We start from the raw sequence: 16,860 nt of genomic DNA, 5'->3' as shown, positions 1-16,860 counted from the left end.
CAGCCAAATCTTGGCACTACCAGGTGTGATGAGATCTGTGCCTTAAAGGTTGAGTTGATGGGCAGAGAGAATCAGGAGAAGCAGAGGCCTGGGAGAGTTATCTGCCGAAAAAACTCTGCGGCACGAGTGAGTGCCTCCTCGCATGTAAATAATAAAACACAAAGAGATCCCACTACAAGCCTGCTGCACAGTGAAACGTCCCAAGATAAGTGTTCCTTGTAATAACAGGCCATGGTTTGTGTGGGGCTGCCATTGAAGAGGAATCAGAAACATCAACTGGTACAAGTGCAGCAACCAATATGATAAAATATGTCCATCTTGAGTACTTTGGGGGAGACTTGGTTTCAGAGATGTTGGGATGAAGTTGATCACATCCTTGGGCGAGTGGTGGTGATAGTAAACAAATTATGTATCCCCAAATATAACGGAAGGCATCAATAAAGAAATAAAGCCATTTTCAAAGTCAAACAAAATGTTTTTAATACTGTAGTTTTTAGCAAGAACATTTTAACAAAGAATGTGTACTTTTAACTTAATATGGTACAACAGAGAAACTATACTTTAAAGTTTCCATTATCTAACATTCTACTGTATATTCACTCCTTTCCGTCTTATTTTAAAAGACCAAAAAAGCCAAGCGGAATTGAGATTTTTTTTTTTTAAAAAAGCATCAATTGATAATCTCCTTCTTAGATCATCTAATTGGAGGGTTTTTCGCTCGTTCACATTCTTGAATTGGTCAGTAATGGAAAGGACTTTTTTTTTTACATCATCATGTTAAAAAATGTACACACTGTTCTCTCCAAAACGTAATATATATTGAGTTTCAGCTTCAGTAAACAAAGCTTAAATTTATAAACACAATTGAAACAGCTCCATGTTTGGACAGTTTCAGTGATAAAACTGGGCATGTTGTATGAACAAGCCCATGAGAACCTTAACGTTCATTGTGCCATAGCTATAGTGTCATAGCTAATTCCTTGACCAAAGAAACAAAAATGTTAGTTTTTCTTTTGGGAAAATCATTCCTGTGTGTGCTTAAAAATACTAAAACTTTTATTCTCTCTCCCTCTTCCTCTATCCACTGGGACCTAAAATGATCTGTCGCGACAGGGTTTGATTTGGTTTGGCAAAGCTTACGAGAAGCTTTGGCATTCCGAAATTTCGGCAGTTCTCGGGACAGGAACAGCGAATTGCTTGAAATTGTCCAGGTTTTCAATGCTACCAATCCTGTTCTTCACACAGCACTGAAGGCATCCAAGGTTAGAAGGGACTTCTTTCATGAATTATATAGTCTTCGAATTTCATATATATTTATATATATATATATCCCCCCCCCCCCAATTCATAATAAGTGTCTTCAGTACATAATGGTAGGTTTGATGTATGTTCTGTTTTCTGGAAAAAAAAGAAAGAAAAGAACACAGAATAGTAATTCCATATATTACGTTTTCATATTTTAAAACTCTGCATTTAAATTGCTATTTAAGACTCATGCAAATGTTGCAGATTTTAATAATTATAGGACATTCCCGGTGGGCTACCATATGATGTTAGACAATAAGAGCAAGGTAAGACTGCCAAGAGCTGAGTCGTTGAGGTAAAAGTACCTCCTCCTGCATGCCAATGAGCTTCTCATAAGACCACAGTTCCTTGCGTGGCATCACTGAGCCAAACTACACGAACTTTTTTGCATGCGCTTTCAGGTGTTACCCGCAGCCCCACAAAAGAAAAAGAAGAAAAAAGAAAGAAAGGAGAGCCTGAACGAACTGGGAATGGTGCCGCAGTGGGAGGAAGAGATCCTGCCTCCCTGCAAGCAGTTTCTTCTATGAAAACTACACTGGGGAGAGGGGATTATTTCAACAATTTTGCTGTCCCAGATGCAGTACTCTAAATGGAGCAGCAAAATTAGCGAAATCCCTCCCCCCCCGCCCCGTGTGACTTTCACACAAGAAAACTGCTGGGGCGGGGGAGGGAGAGAAGGAGCCCTCCGTGGTGTCGTTTTGAACCTGCGTGGGTTCTCCATTTACAGAAGCTGTTCCCTGCAGCTATTATGTGGCTGCAGGAAATATATGAAAAAAGTAATGTATATAGCCAGCTTCTAATCTTCTTGCAGGGCACTGGTGTCTGTGTAATAATGAAAAGAAGCCTCAAATGCTGCCGAGAAGGTTATTGCTCCTTTCCAAGTTAGTAAAAGTTATAGTCTGTCTCAGAAAAAGATGTCAATAGGGTTGTATAGTCCTCCGCCACAGAACTCAACGTGCCGGACCTTCTTTGTTGTAGAATGTTCTGCCTGGGTCCTAGTGCCTCCCTAGCCCTGCTCCCCCTCTGTCCGTTTGAAAGTAAAAATACGTTTTGGCATTCAATTTAATAATAATAATAATAATAATAATAATAATAATAATAATAATAATAATAATAATAATAATAATAATAATAATAATAAGAAGAAGAAGAAGAAGAAGAAGAAGAAGAAGAAGAAGAAGAGGAGGAGGAGGAGGAGGAGTAGGAGGAGGAGTTTGGATTTATATCCCCCCTTTCTCTCCTGCAGGAGACTCAAAGGGGCTTACAATCCCCTTGCCCTTCCCCCCTCACAACAAACACCCTGTGAGGTAGGTGGGGCTGAGAGAGCTCCGAGAAGCTGTGACTAGCCCAAGGTCACCCAGCTGGCGTGTGTGGGAGTGCACAGGCTAATCCGAATTCCCCAGATAAGCCTCCACAGCTCAGGAGGCAGAACTGGGAATCAAACCCGGTTCCTCCAGATTAGATACACGAGCTCTTAACCTCCTACACCACTGCTTACACATCATTATATACCCAACTCAGTTACACACCTTTATCCTGGCTAGCCTTCCCACAATAAAAATGAAGGATAATTCTCATATTTGTTCACGACTATATTTTAATGAGGAAGCATGCCATCTTCTCATCTGCTGCACCTCAGCCAACTGAACAAACATCTTTTTTCTGAGACAGAGTACAGGAGTCATCATAGGTGGAGTATTTCCTCCAATAAGTGGTGTGTGTGTGAGAGAGAGAAACAGTTCTTCTGTTTCTGTTGATGCTGTTGCTGGGACGCAGGCCTGCATGATCTAAGAGCAAGGCATTGTTTTCCTCTTATGCAAATACATGCAAATTTAATCCATTAATTTACTAAAACTAATAGAATGAATTAAGGTTTCTTTAATTGAGTGACAACCCTAATCAAAATAAAACTTTTGCTAATGCGGAGCCACTTGATTGACCGGGTGATACTCTCAGAGCTCTACGCCAGACCTTCTGGCTGCAGGCTGAGAGTGGGCTAGTTCATCACAAAAGCGGAATTTTTCTTCTAAAAAAACTCATAATTTTTCCATTCAGTTTTATGACAATAAGCAGGGCATTTCTTTGATGATTTGCTTCTCCCCCCGGTTTAGGAATAGCAAGTGTGGTCTGGGGGTCAGAGTACCGGAGAAGGATGGGGTGACCTTGGTTCCAATCTCCACTTGGCTATGAAGTCCAGCAATTGACTTGGGCCAGTCACTCACTACTTCTGCCTCTTACAGCTCTGCTAACCTCACTGTGAACATAAAGAGTGTGTTGCTTGAAGCTCTTTGGAGGTAAGGTGCATCAAAAAAAAAAATCAAGGGTATGGACTGGAGGACAGTAGAGAGCCCAGAAGCAGAAGGGTGTTGTGTGCATGTGCGTTGTGCTGTCAAATTGCCTTTGGCTTGTGGCAATCCTATGACTTAATGATCTCTAGAACAGTGGTGGCGAACCTTTGGCACTCCAGATGTTATGGACTACAATTCCCATCAGCCCCAATTGGTCATGCTGGCAGGAGCTGATGGGAATTGTAGTCCATAACATCTGGAATGCCAAAGGTTCGCCACCACGGCTCTAGAACATCCTATCATTAACAGTCTTGCTCAGTTCTTGAATACTGTGGAGTGTGGTTTCCTTAATCAGTCCATCTCCTATTGAGTGTTCTACTTTTCCTGCCTTCAACTTTTCCTAGCGTTATTGTCTTTTCCAATGACTCCTGTCTTCTTATAATATGACCAAAGTATCGTAGTCTCCCTGGGTGTTGTGGGTCTTCTAGGCTGGTAGATTTTGCTCCTCATGTTTTGCCTGCATCTATGGCAAAAAAAAATTACCAGACCGCAGCCTGGGAAATCCTCACCACTCAGTTGATTCTGGCCATGAAAGCTTTCAACAATACTTATGATAGCCTCAGTCCAATCCTTTTAGCTTGTAGGGAGAGTTCAGGCTTGATTTGGTCTATAAGGTGTCATGTATAAGTCGGCAAGTTGGCCACTGAACCAAAGACATTGCATCTCCATGGGAGCATGAGAACAAGCTCATCCATAGCAGCAGCGGAAGGAGAGTTGGTTTTTCATACCCCCTTTTCCTGTACCATAATGAATCTCAAAGCAGCTTATAGGCACCTTGTGAGGTAGGTGGGACTGAGAGAGTTCTGAGAGGACTGTGACTAGCTCAAGGTCACCCAGGAAGCTGCATGTGTAGGAGCGGGGAATTGAACCCATCTCCAGATGAGAGTTCGTCACTTATGTATAGGAGCAGGGAATCGCACGTGGTTCTCCAGATGAGAGTCTGCCACTCTTAACTGCTACACCACACTGGCTCTCACAACTAACACGGGGTCTGGGGACAGTAGGGAGCAGTATCCCCATGGGAGGGACTGCTCCCCATCTCCCACACCCATAAAAATGTAGAGGTGATGGCAATGCTGTTGGGCCCCCTGATGCTCAGAAGTCTCTCCTTTCCCCCCTCATTTTCATCAGCAGGGTGTAGTGTTTAAGAGCAGGTGTACTCTAATCTGGAGGGACTGGGTTTGTTTCACCGCTCTGCCACTTGAGCTGTGGAGGCTTGAGCTGTGGAGGCAGCAGTGGCGTAGGAGGTTAAGAGCTCGTGTATCTAATCTGGAGGAACCGGGTTTGATTCCCAGCTCTACCGCCTGAGCTGTGGAGGCTTATCTGGGGAATTCAGATTAGCCTGTGCACTCCCACACACGCCAGCTGGGTGACCTTGGGCTAGTCACAGCTTCTCGGAGCTCTCTCAGCCCCACCCTCACAGGGTGTTTGTTGTGAGGGGGAAGGGCATGACTATAAGCCCCTTTGAGTTCCTGAAGAAGAGAAAGGGGATATAAATCCAAACCCTCCTCCTCTTCTTCTTCTCTTCTTCTTCTCTCTTCTCCTCTCTTCTTCTTCTTCTTCTTCTTCTTCTTCTTCTTCTTCTTCTTCTTCTTCTTCTTCTTCTTCTTCTTCTTCTTCTTCTTCTTGTATATTCCAACACATACATGCCAGCTGGGTGACCTTGGGCTAATCACAGTTCTTCTGAGCTCTCTCAGCCCCACTTATCTCACGGGGTGTTTGTTGTTGGGGGAAAAGGGCAAGGAGATTGTAAGCCCTTTTGAGTCTCCTTACAGGAGAGAAAGGGGGGTATGAATCCAAACTCTTCTTCTTCTCTATGGTAGACGTGGCTTAACAATGAAACTGAAAACAATCCTTTTAAAGGCTGGGGGTATTTGTGTGACTCATGGCAGCTACCTGCCCTAGGCCAGTTTGAAAGTGGAGCTGAGCTTCCCCCCTTTCCATAGTGGTGACAGGTGCAGCATCTAGACAGAGGTCTCTCTGCTGCCACCCCTTTGAACCAGACCGAAGTAGGTTTATTTCTGATCTGGCTTAAAAGAGAAAAACAAAACAAAACAAAACAGGACAACCGTGAGTAATACTCAGAATGAACACAGTGTTGTCTGGATCTTCTCATTTCATTTAGGGGGTTTCCTGGATTCCATGCTGGGGAAAAAAATCATGTCTGAAAGCAACCATATTACACACATAATGCATATACAAGAGCAGATGCCCCTACGTTAAAAATCAGTGTTTTCCCCGAGAGAAGGGAGAGCCACTTAGAATATTTTTGACCCACTCTGGCATTCATTATCTGATAAAGGAGAAAAAAAAATATTTCTCCTCCTTCCGTAAAACAAATCTGACAAATGTGCTGGTTTTAAACTCACCAAGGTGGTGGGGAGAATTCAAATACTACACAGCTGTAAAGAGCATGAAGCTACCTGCCTGTTAGTCATAGAATGGATCTAAAATTCAAACAGCTGCTCCAGCAGCTATCAATGTTGAAGGTTGCAGTAAAATAACCATTCTGAAATAGCATGTGCGCAATGCTGAAATCTCTCCCTTCCCTATTTTACATATGCCAATATCGAACCTTCGTACGGAAAGAAGCCGTATTGACCTGCTAACAGACACAGACCCTCCTAGCCATAGCCAAGTTTTGCCACATTTCAATTTCAAAATGCATTTCAGCTATAATATGAGTGATTTATCATTTAACGGGAGCTGTCAAAGTAAACTCCTAGATAAAACAAAAACATCTGGAACCATAAACAGGCGAGCGCGGGAGCTGAATTTTAATCTGCATCCAACATGTTCACTTCATTACAAACAGGAAACAGCTAATTAGTAATTGAACATTTCATGTTTTTAAGAGGGCTCGTGCTCTCTGAACAGAGATGATCTAATATGGAGCTTGGACATAAACACGGATCGAGATCTTGCCAGAGGAATGCTCAGGAGCCTGGGAAACACCAACTAAAAACAAACTGGGCTGTGGCTTATGTGGTCTTTGCAGCTTTGGGTCCCAAGGTACGAAGAAACAAGAGTGCAAGTATCTTCTTTTGAAGGAGCTGTGGCTCAGCGGAAAAGAATCTGCTCTGAAGGCAATGGTCACAGTTTCAACCCCAAGGATCCCCAGTTAAAGGATAGAAGATATCAGGAAAGGCCGCCTTCTCCTTTCGGCCTTGGAAAACTGCTACCAGGTAGATTAGATAAAACTGAGCTAGGTGGACTAATGGTCAGACTACTTCTAAGGCGGTGGTGGCGAACCTTTGGCTCTCTAGATGCTATAAACTACAATTCCCATCAGCTCTTGCCAGCATGCCCAATTGGCCATACTGGCAGGGGCTGATGGGAATTGTAGTCCATAATATCTGGAGTGCCAAAGGTTCACCACCACGGCTCTAAGGCAACTGTTATGTTAACAGATGAAATTAGGGGCATTTCCAGGCATGTGGAGTCAACAGTGGCGTAGCTGCCATGGGGACATTCGAGGATAAACACCCCGGGCGCCCCTGTGGGAATCACATGGGGGGCCGGAAAAATCACCCCCCACACTTCAGGGAAGGAGGAGGGGCATGGCTGGGCCTCGGCGCAATGTGAGCGCACCGCCTGGGCCAATTAGCCTCTACGCTAATTTCAGATTGTCATGGGTTTGCAGAACACACATGTAAACTGAAGCTGCTGTACTGTTATTTATTTGAATGATTTCATATCCTGCCTTTCTACACAAAGGAATAAAGCTAATTTACCAGGAAAACAAATATCAAAACGTTCAACTGAAAACCATACAAATATTTAAAACGAACAAATATTTAAAACAGGAGATGGGCCGTAAAATGCTATCAGGAGTCAAATTCAGCAGACTAAAATATCTGGCAAACAAGAAAACACTGAAAAAGCAGAGGGAATGAAATAACGTAGCATTTACAGTCAACCAAAGGCAGTATGAAAAACACTAAAAATCCAGTACAAATAAATTGTTAATTTAGTTGATGTTTTCTGCATTGGCCTTTTCTAAAAGTTATTTTAGACCCTTAAGGAAAGACCTGTTTTTAAGTTATGCAGAAAGGTCAAAGGAGAACAGAGCAACCACACTTCCAAGAGCTGTGCACATAGGTGAAGCTACAAGGGGGCGGGGGAGGTGTGCCTTGCATCGGGCGCATGCCTGGGGGGCGGAAAATCACCCCAACCCCTCCCCCTTCCCTCCTGCGGGGGGCAGGAGCGGGGCCCATGAGGGACGGGTGGTGGTGGCAGAAAATGCAGAGTCAGCACCAGGCACAGTTTGGCCTAGCTACGCCTCTGGCTGTGCATTCAACAATATGGGGGCCATCCCCGAAAAAGCCCTGCCATGAGTGTCTGACCTTTCTGACCATACAAATTTTTGAACAGGGCACCGCCAGCCAATTGTAAAAAATCTTAAATGTGAAGTTATAGTTCAGTCTCAGACTTGTGTGATTTCATTCACACATGTAAGTCGTCATCATTCAATGGTGCTCTTGTCACAGGATTAAGCAGTATGAACAAAGCTTTATGATACGTGGCTAGATCTTCCTCCTTTCTCTTCCCAGCAGCTAAAAAACCCCCAATCTTGCTGGAAACTGGGAGGAAGGAAATAAGCCAGGGTCAAAAATTCATCCCGCATGGAATTTTCAGTACCTATCGATGTTTCCATTTTATAGCATTTTTACTGTATTACATAGTCAAGGTTTAAATAAATCTTTCGGCCATAAACGTATTCTTTTATTAGGTTTATCTCACAATCAAATATTCACTTATGTGAGCCTCATTCTATTAAAAAATGAAATTAGACAAAGGTGAGCCAAACTGTAGATTTACAGTAGTTTAAAGCATAATTTAATTCTCCTGGGATAATATTGACAATATAAAAAGGGTATAAATGATATTCCCTAACACTAAAATATGCTTATGAGCCCCCTGTGCATGATAGGCTGTTTTATAACCTACCGTGAAATGCATGACTGCCTTAATAAGCAAGACATTTAGAAAAGGGGTTTTCATATCCACTACATTGTGTAACATGAATAAAGATCTCACAGTTTTGCCTATGAGCCAAATCCTACGTTAATGATGGTAATTTCCCTTTTGGATGATATTTTCTTTCCTAACAGGGTAGTTATTACATGCATAGAGGTTTCCCTCTGCTCTGTATCTGGTACCATGAAAGAGAAGAAGAAACACTAATTTTGCAGGCAAGGACCCGACTCCAGTAGCAGAAGGGACCCTTTGGTGTTGCACAACCGAAGTATGTGTGGCGACCATGGCAGAAGTATGCAGATCACAGACACTTCCAGTGTGTCAATCTTGACCCAAGCATGCCCTCTGAGGGCTAATCTGGGTTTAAAACAAGTATGTGGTAGAGCCCTCTTGGAACTACCCCACTTAGATTTCAGTGCTCCCTCAGTTACACCTCAAACAAGTTCTGTGTGTAAGCAACTGGAATAGGGATGCCAAATCCCGGGTAGGAGTGGCAACAGCGTGTGCATGCACGCATGAACACACACACACACACACACACACACACACACACACACACACACACACACACACACACACAAATCCCTCACCTACCATCCTGAAGTCCTACTGTCTAAGAAAGCTGTACCATGTGCATCTTTTAAGAACATAAGAACATAAGAGCAAGCCAGCTGGATCAGACCAGAGTCCATCTAGTCCAGCTCTCTGCTACTCGCAGTGGCCAACCAGGTGCCTTTGGGAGCTCACGTGCAGGATGTGAAAGCAATGGCCTTCTGTGGCTGTTGCTCCTGATCACCTGGTTTGTTAAGGCATTTGCAATCTCAGATCAAAGAGGATCAAGATTGGTAGCCATAAATCTGTCCAAGCCCCTTTTAAAGCTATCCAGGTTAGTGGCCATCACCACCTCCTGTGGCAGCATATTCCAAACACCAATCACACGTTTTGAATGACTAGACTGCTTATAGGCCACTGATTTTTATTGGGGAGCATATCTCCCCCCCCCCCCTTGGCAATCTTCAAATCGTTAACTTTGGGTGGCAAATGGTGTACATTCACTGTTTTAGAAGCCTTTGCTCTCCAACTGAAGAACAGCAATAACAAGAGTTTTTATATAGCTTGCTTTTCTGTACCTTTCAGGAGTCTCAAAGCAGCTTGTCACCTTACCTTCCCCTTAGTACAACAGACACCTTGTGAGACAAGAGGGACTGAGAGAGTACTGGAGGAACCGGGTTTGATTCCCAGCTCTGTCGCCTGAGCTGTGGAGGCTTATCTGGGGAATTCAGATTAGCCTGTACACTCCTACACACGCCAGCTGGGTGACCTTGGGCTAGTCACAGCTTCTCGGAGTTCTCTCAGCCCCACCTACCTCACAGGGTGTTTGTTGTGAGGGGGGAAGGGCAAGGAGATTGTAAGCCCCTTTGAGTCTCCTGCAGGAGAGAAAGGGGGGATATAAATCCAAACTCTTCTTCTTCTTCTGCCCCGTTAGATATTGCTAAAACCTCTTCTACAGTAGCCTGTCCTGCCAAGAAGGTAGTGGCTCTTTCAGTTAAAGATATGCCAGAAAACCATAATATATCTTGTTGAAGGCTTTCACGGCTGGATTCAACTGGTTCTGGTGGGTTTTCCGGGCTGTGGGACTGTGGTCTGGTGGATCTTGTTCCTAACATTTCGCCTGCATCTGCGGCTGGCATCTTCAGAGGTGTATCACAGAGGGAAGTCTGTGTGTAACACACTGATGTTACACACAGATGCCAGCCACAGATGCAGGTGGAACGTTAGGAACAAGATCCACCAGACCACAGCCACACAGCCCGGAAAACCCACCACAACCAACATAATATATCTGTTACCAGCAGTCAAAAAGGAGTATCACTAGCATGCAAATGGGTCAGCAGCACGAGCTGCACGGCACCTTTATATTAATCTAAGCTTTTATAATTTTAACTGTATTATATACTGTTTTGTTTCATATGCCAATAAAGGCTTACTAAACTGAAGATATTAATCTAAGCACTGTTGGCCCGTTGCAATGCCCTTCCATCAGCCATATCAACAGGGAGATTCACTAAAACCCCTTACCGCCAAAGGCTACGCATATGCAACGGGAATTGTGTTGACTCTATAGACCATATTTTACTTTACTGTCCACTTTACACAGTACCCAGAGTCAAATACTTGTCACCCCTGCTACTCAAAAAAGAGTATGCATCTGACTTGCAAAAGATTACCTTTCTGTTGGACAGCCCCAGTAGTGATGCAAACGATGCAGTCACCAAATTTTGGGATTTGTATACAAAACAGCGCTTTAGGAGCAAATCCTGAACATCAGCCTTCTCTACCTGTACATTTATTTTAGTTTCCCTCTACTTGGTTAAGTGGATCTGTGTATATAATGTTGTTATGCCAATAAAGGTTCTTTGTTGTTGTTGTTGTTGTTGTTGAATCTAAGCACAATTACAGATATGGGTCTCAGAGATGCAAATTTACCAGTTCACACAAACCCCAATTTTGAAAAGGCATCTCCAGAAGCACAAAAGCATAAGAAATTTTAAAAAGAAGCAGACCATGGGTACCCTTCAGGTCGGGGTGGGGGGGGGGGGTGGAATTCACAATAGAGCTGAAAGCCCTGCTCTTCAATACAATTTAAGATTATGCTGCAAAAAGAACATAAGAACATAAGAACAAGCCAGCTGGATCAGACCAGAGTCCATCTAGTCCAGCATTCTGCTACTCGCAGTGGCCCACCAGGTGCCTTTGGGAGCTCACATGCAGGATGTGAAAGCAATGGCCTTCCGCTGCTGCTGCTCCCGAGCACCTGGTCTGCTAAGGCATTTGCAATCTCAGATCAAGGAGGATCAAGATTGATAGCCATAGATCGACTTCTCCTCCATAAATCTATCCAAGCCCTTTTTAAAGCCATCCAGGTTAGTGGCCATCACCACCTCCTGCGGCAGCATATTCCAAACACCAATCACACGTTGCGTGAAGAAGTGTTTCCTTTTATTAGTCCTAATTCTTCCTCCCAGCATTTTCAATGTATGCCCCCTGGTTCTAGTATTGTGAGAAAGAGAGAAAAACATTTCTCTCTGTCAACATTTTCTACCCCATGCATAATTTTATAGACTTCGATCATATCCCCCCTCAGACGTGTCCTCTCCAAACTAAAGAGTCCCAAACGCTGCAGCCTCTCCTCATAAGCAGGATCAGAAAATTGGTTCGGCCAAAGCAGACGGTTTGTCACGGATTTCCAGCGCACACGTTTAAACTTTTTGTAGCCGAAATCCAGCAAGAGTTCAGTGTTTGGCCAGATTACACTGTACGCTTGCAGTAACTATGATTTCCCTTACAAAGATTTTGCACTCCCGGTCTGGACATCTTTATTGCTTATAGAAGATCCGGAACCTTCTTTTTAAGAAAAAAAGAAACGGAAGGTCAAATGCTGGGTGAATTCTGCCTTTCTTGGAACCTGCAGCCCACCGGCAGGGAAAGATCATAATACACAAAACTTGACTAAGGTATAAACATGCAAAAGGAGAAGCTTCCCCGCGATCATAAAATGATGTTATTTTCTGTTCAGCAGTTCATGTTACTGCTGTTCATGCTAATTAATTAAAGGAGCTGTTGCCGTAATGTGCAAACAGGGAATCTGAGAAACTGAGAGGGCTTTTAGGTCTCCCAGTGAAGTTCAGTCAATCTGGGCGCGAGCAATCAAATGTAATGAAATCGCATGTCAGTGCTAAGCTTGCAAAAACTGTGAAGTTTGACTGGGGAGTAAAAGGATTATAATTAGATTTCCAATAGGATAATAACTAAATGGCAGAAAGCAGTAAAGAGAAAATATTACTTTGTTAGCTAATGGTGCTGCTGTTCGGCTCGTGTTTTTTTTTTTTTTATCAGTGCCGCTTGTAGTTGTGCTAATTTAATTTGCTTTTATCAGCAAAAAAAGAGGCACCACTCGAATGGTACTTGAATGTCATTTGCAAAAATCATTGATCTGAAGGTGCACTTAATGACACCCAGTATGTTTGTTTTATGGGAAACGGAGATTGGTTGATAAAAAAAGGACTTCTGGATGCGGCCGGCAGCCCGCTGGTGAGTTACAGCATTCAAAACAGAACAGGACGCAAAACAAGCAGCTTTTTAACAGCCTGACAGCCCAGCTGTGTGCTGGACATCCTTGTGATGCTCTCGTCTTTCATAAGGAGGGAGCCCGGGATAGACATATTGGAATGCAGGTGGAATCACACTAGCACAGGGCCTAGAAAATCTAGGTATGATTCTCTAGTCTGATTTTTTACACTGCTTCACTGCATTGATGGAGATCTCTAGGTGTGATTCTCTAGTCTGATTTTTTGCACTGTTTAACTGCACTGATGGAGATCTCTAGGTGTGATTCTCTAGTTTGATTGCGAGGCCGGGCGATTGCGCCAACACCAAAGACACTCAGGGACCGGCCCCGCATGGACGGTCCTTGAAGCAGTTGGCAGCCGGCGCCGCTGAGCGCCGGCGCTCAGCTGACTGCCACCTTCGGAAAGCCCGCATCGCCGCGTTGCTGCCTGGGGACATGCCTCTGCCTCTGGGCGCCGCTTCTGCTCCAGCGCGAGGGGGGGGGGTTGCAACCTCAGGCTCATGACGCCGGAGGCCGGGGACAAGGTGAGCCGGTGGGGAGGTGGCATGAAGTTGCTGCTGTTCGCCGGGTAGCGGTTACGCCAGCTGCTTAAAAAAGAGCGCTTGGGAAGCGCTCTGGGGAACGCCGCTTCAGGCTTCCGCTGGCGGCGCGAATGACGCCGCTGCTGCTGCAGCTGCCCCTCATATCGGCGGCCTGGAGATCGTTTTACACGCCTCCAGGTCGGGCCACTGATTTGTCAGTAAGTGTTCGCCTAGGTGTGATTCTCTAGTCTGATTTTTTGCACTGCTTAACTGCACTGATGGAGATCTCTAGGTGTGATTCTCTATTTTGATTTTTGCACTGCTTAACTGCACTGATGGAGATCTCTAGGTGTGATTCTCAAGTTTGATTTTTTGCACTGATAGAGAGCTCTAGGTGTGATTCTCTAGTTTGGTTTTTTGCACTGCTTCACTGCACTGATGGAGATCTCTAGGTGTGATTCTCTAGTTTGAATTGCACTGATGGAGATCTCTAGGTGTGATTCTCTAGTTTGATTTTTTGCACTGCTTAACTGCACTGATGGAGATCTCTAGGTGTGATTCTCTAGTTTGATTTTTGCACTGCTTAACTGCACTGATGGAGATCTCTAGGTGTGATTCTCTAGTTTGATTTTTGCACTGCTTAACTGCACTGATGGAGATCTCTAGGTGTGATTCTCTAGTTTGATTTTTTACACTGCTTCACTGCACTGATGGAGATCTCTAGGTGTGATTCTCAAGTTTGATTTTTTGCACTGATAGAGAGCTCTAGGTGTGATTCTCTAGTTTGGTTTTTTGCACTGCTTAACTGCACTGATGGAGATCTCTAGGTGTGATTCTCTAGTTTGATTTTTGCACTGCTTAACTGCACTGATGGAGATCTCTAGGTGTGATTCTCAAGTTTGATTTTTTGCACTGATAGAGAGCTCTAGGTGTGATTCTCTAGTTTGAATTGCACTGATGGAGATCTCTAGGTGTGATTCTCTAGTTTGATTTTTTGCACTGATAGAGAGCTCTAGGTGTGATTCTCTAGTTTGATTTTTTACACTGCTTCACTGCACTGATGGAGAGCTCTAGGTGTGATTCTCTAGTTTGATTTTTTGCACTGATAGAGATCTCTAGGTGTCATTCTCTAGTTTGAACTGCACTGATGGAGATCTCTAGGTGTGATTTTCTAGTTTGATTTTTTACACTGCTTAATTGCACTGATGGAGATCTTTAGGCATGATTCTCAAGTTTGATTTTTTTACACTGCTTAATTGTACCAATGGAGATCTCTGATTGCGGTCAGGGTTGTGGCCTTTTCAATTCTTTCCCCAGTTCTGTTTTCCTGGCTTCAAGCACCTTCTGGACCCACAAAGTGCCCTTCTGCGGGAAATACATACAGGCAACATTTAAGCAGCTCTGATCCTTTCGCAAGCCGTGAAAGTTGGTGGCCATAAAAAACTAAGCAGGGTATGAACATGCAAAAGAAGAAGTCTGCCTCATTATGGTAAAACAATTTTTTTAAATGTAGCAGTTCCATTACTGCCATTCATCCTAAATAATTAACTGTTTTACAGGACTTATGCCACCCTTTGGGTACCTTATTGCGGAATACACCATCACATGTGTTTGAATCTTGTGCGATCATTTTCTATATTGGAGTCATATTTAGGCAAATATTGTATTTATCATTGTGTGCTTATGGTTCAGCGCATGAGTACGGGTTGGAAACAAGAAAATATAGACATAAGTTTATGTTATATTGAGTTTATTGACCTTTGAGTTAATTGACCTTTTGGGTGGCATAAATCCTGGTGACAGAGTTCTTTGGGTGTGTTTTGTGCTCCCCGTGCCGCCGGAAAGCCCTCTTGGAGATGGCAGGGCAGGGCTGCAGCAGCGCTGTGACCCGCTTCCGAGGGCTTTGGTTGGGGCTGTAGCAGAGGTAGTTTGCCATTGTCTTCCTCTGCACAGTGACCTGGCATGCCTTGGTGGCCACCCATTCAAGCACTAGCCAGGACTGACCCTGCTTAGCTTCTAAGATGGGACGGTACCAAGGTAGCCTGGGTCATGCTGACAAACTATTCCAACTCTATAATCTTTATCACACTCCTGATCTCCTATTGGACAACCTATGGACAAAGACCATTTCTCACCCAACACTTGGCACTGCCCATGTGAGAGATTCCTGAAGATGGCTAAGACACATTCCCTTGGACAAAGGCTATCCATATTTTTTTCCCGCAGATGCTTCAGGCCATTCTGCTTGATGGCAATAAAAGACACTTGTGGACTTGCTTGGCTTCTGCCCCGTTGTGGACCTGTCTCTGATATACTGCCAGTTATTTAAGTAAAATCCTATGTGCCCCATAACGTACCTTGCATTGCTGCACTGTCATGTTGGGTTCCATTGTGTTCTACTTCCATCTCTGGGATTCCAGCATCTGCAAGATCAAGTCAAAAATATGCACACAATTGCTCATCTATATTTGGATGATACACTCAAACTGGACCAGTATTTAGTCTTGGTAGATCTTCTTCACGGAAGAGGTGTTTCCACAGAGAGGGGGAATTACTTTTGCACTATGTTTCAAACACTCTCCAGGCAACCAGTTGGCAACTGGGTCATGCTATTACCAAGAACAACTACCCTGTTTCCCCGAATATAAGACATCCCCGGAAAATAAAACGTAGTAGAGGTTTTGCTGAAGTGAGAAATATAAGGCATCCCCCAAAAGTAAGACGTAGCAAAGTTTTTGTTTGGAAGCACGCCCGACGAACAGAACACAGAAATATAAGACATCCCCTGAAAATAAGACATAGTGCATCTTTGGGAGCAAAAATTAATATAAGACACTGTCTTATTTTCGGGGAAACACGGTAGGAAACTCTCCTGCATACAGGGGCGTACTGTCCAGATGGACATATGGGATCAAATGTCCCCGAGCTGCAGCCATTTCATCATGTGGGGGGCAGAAAATCACCCCCTACACCCCTCCTCCTTCCCCCTGGGTCCATGCACTGACTTCTGGTGCAAAAAAAGTTGTTTGGTCATGGTGGGGTTCCCACAAGGGGGAGGGGGGACACTCAGATTTTGCACCGGGCTACATTTTCCCTAGATATACCTCTGCCTGTATATGTTGACTTTCAAAAGCATGCAAACTGTGCCCAAGCACGCATGACTTTTCCCTCTCAAACAGAACTGCGCTGCTTTGCTCTTCCTTTGCTTTTGAAATCTAGCTTGCAATGAGTATTTTTAGATTCAATCACTTTAGTGTTGTTACAAATGACTTATTTTTATGCACTTTGTGATGGTCTGTAATGGACTTTTGCTACACACAATAGATTCTGTGGCTACCTCTGCTGACTGATGCTCTTCAGCTAGGACGAGGACTGGATCATTTTCAGGTGTTGCTCACTGCTGCCTAAAATGGATCCACCCAGCTCTACGAACCTGCCTTGTGCCACAGCTCCACTTAGCTCAGTGCTGACTATTCTGATGGACTGCCGTTTTCCTCAAGAGGAGAAATGTCCTCCCCGGCATCTGAGATCACTCGAACGGGCAATGGCAGTGACAGAAATTGGCACCTTGTGAAAA

General features: G+C 44.1%; 1 protein-coding gene across 3 annotated transcripts in view; it reads right to left on the bottom strand.

Moving 5' to 3' along the window:
* Positions 1–454: 454 nt before the first annotated feature.
* The window catches only part of DACH2 (dachshund family transcription factor 2), a 433,391-nt gene continuing 416,985 nt past the window's right edge, over positions 455–16,860 (bottom strand). For all 3 annotated transcript variants that reach the window (XM_048514020.1, XM_048514022.1, XM_048514021.1), the window contains 2 exons: positions 15,641–15,706; positions 455–1,398 (listed from right to left, as the gene is read on the bottom strand). In XM_048514020.1, coding sequence (XP_048369977.1) covers positions 1,361–1,398; positions 15,641–15,706 — 104 coding nt within the window. In that variant the 3' untranslated portion in view covers positions 455–1,360. The remainder of the gene's footprint in view (positions 1,399–15,640; positions 15,707–16,860) is intronic.

Source organism: Sphaerodactylus townsendi, linkage group LG13 (assembly GCF_021028975.2).
Source record: "Sphaerodactylus townsendi isolate TG3544 linkage group LG13, MPM_Stown_v2.3, whole genome shotgun sequence".
Classification (NCBI taxonomy): Eukaryota; Metazoa; Chordata; class Lepidosauria; order Squamata; family Sphaerodactylidae; genus Sphaerodactylus; species Sphaerodactylus townsendi.
This window is presented reverse-complemented; position numbering and strand designations above follow the sequence as displayed.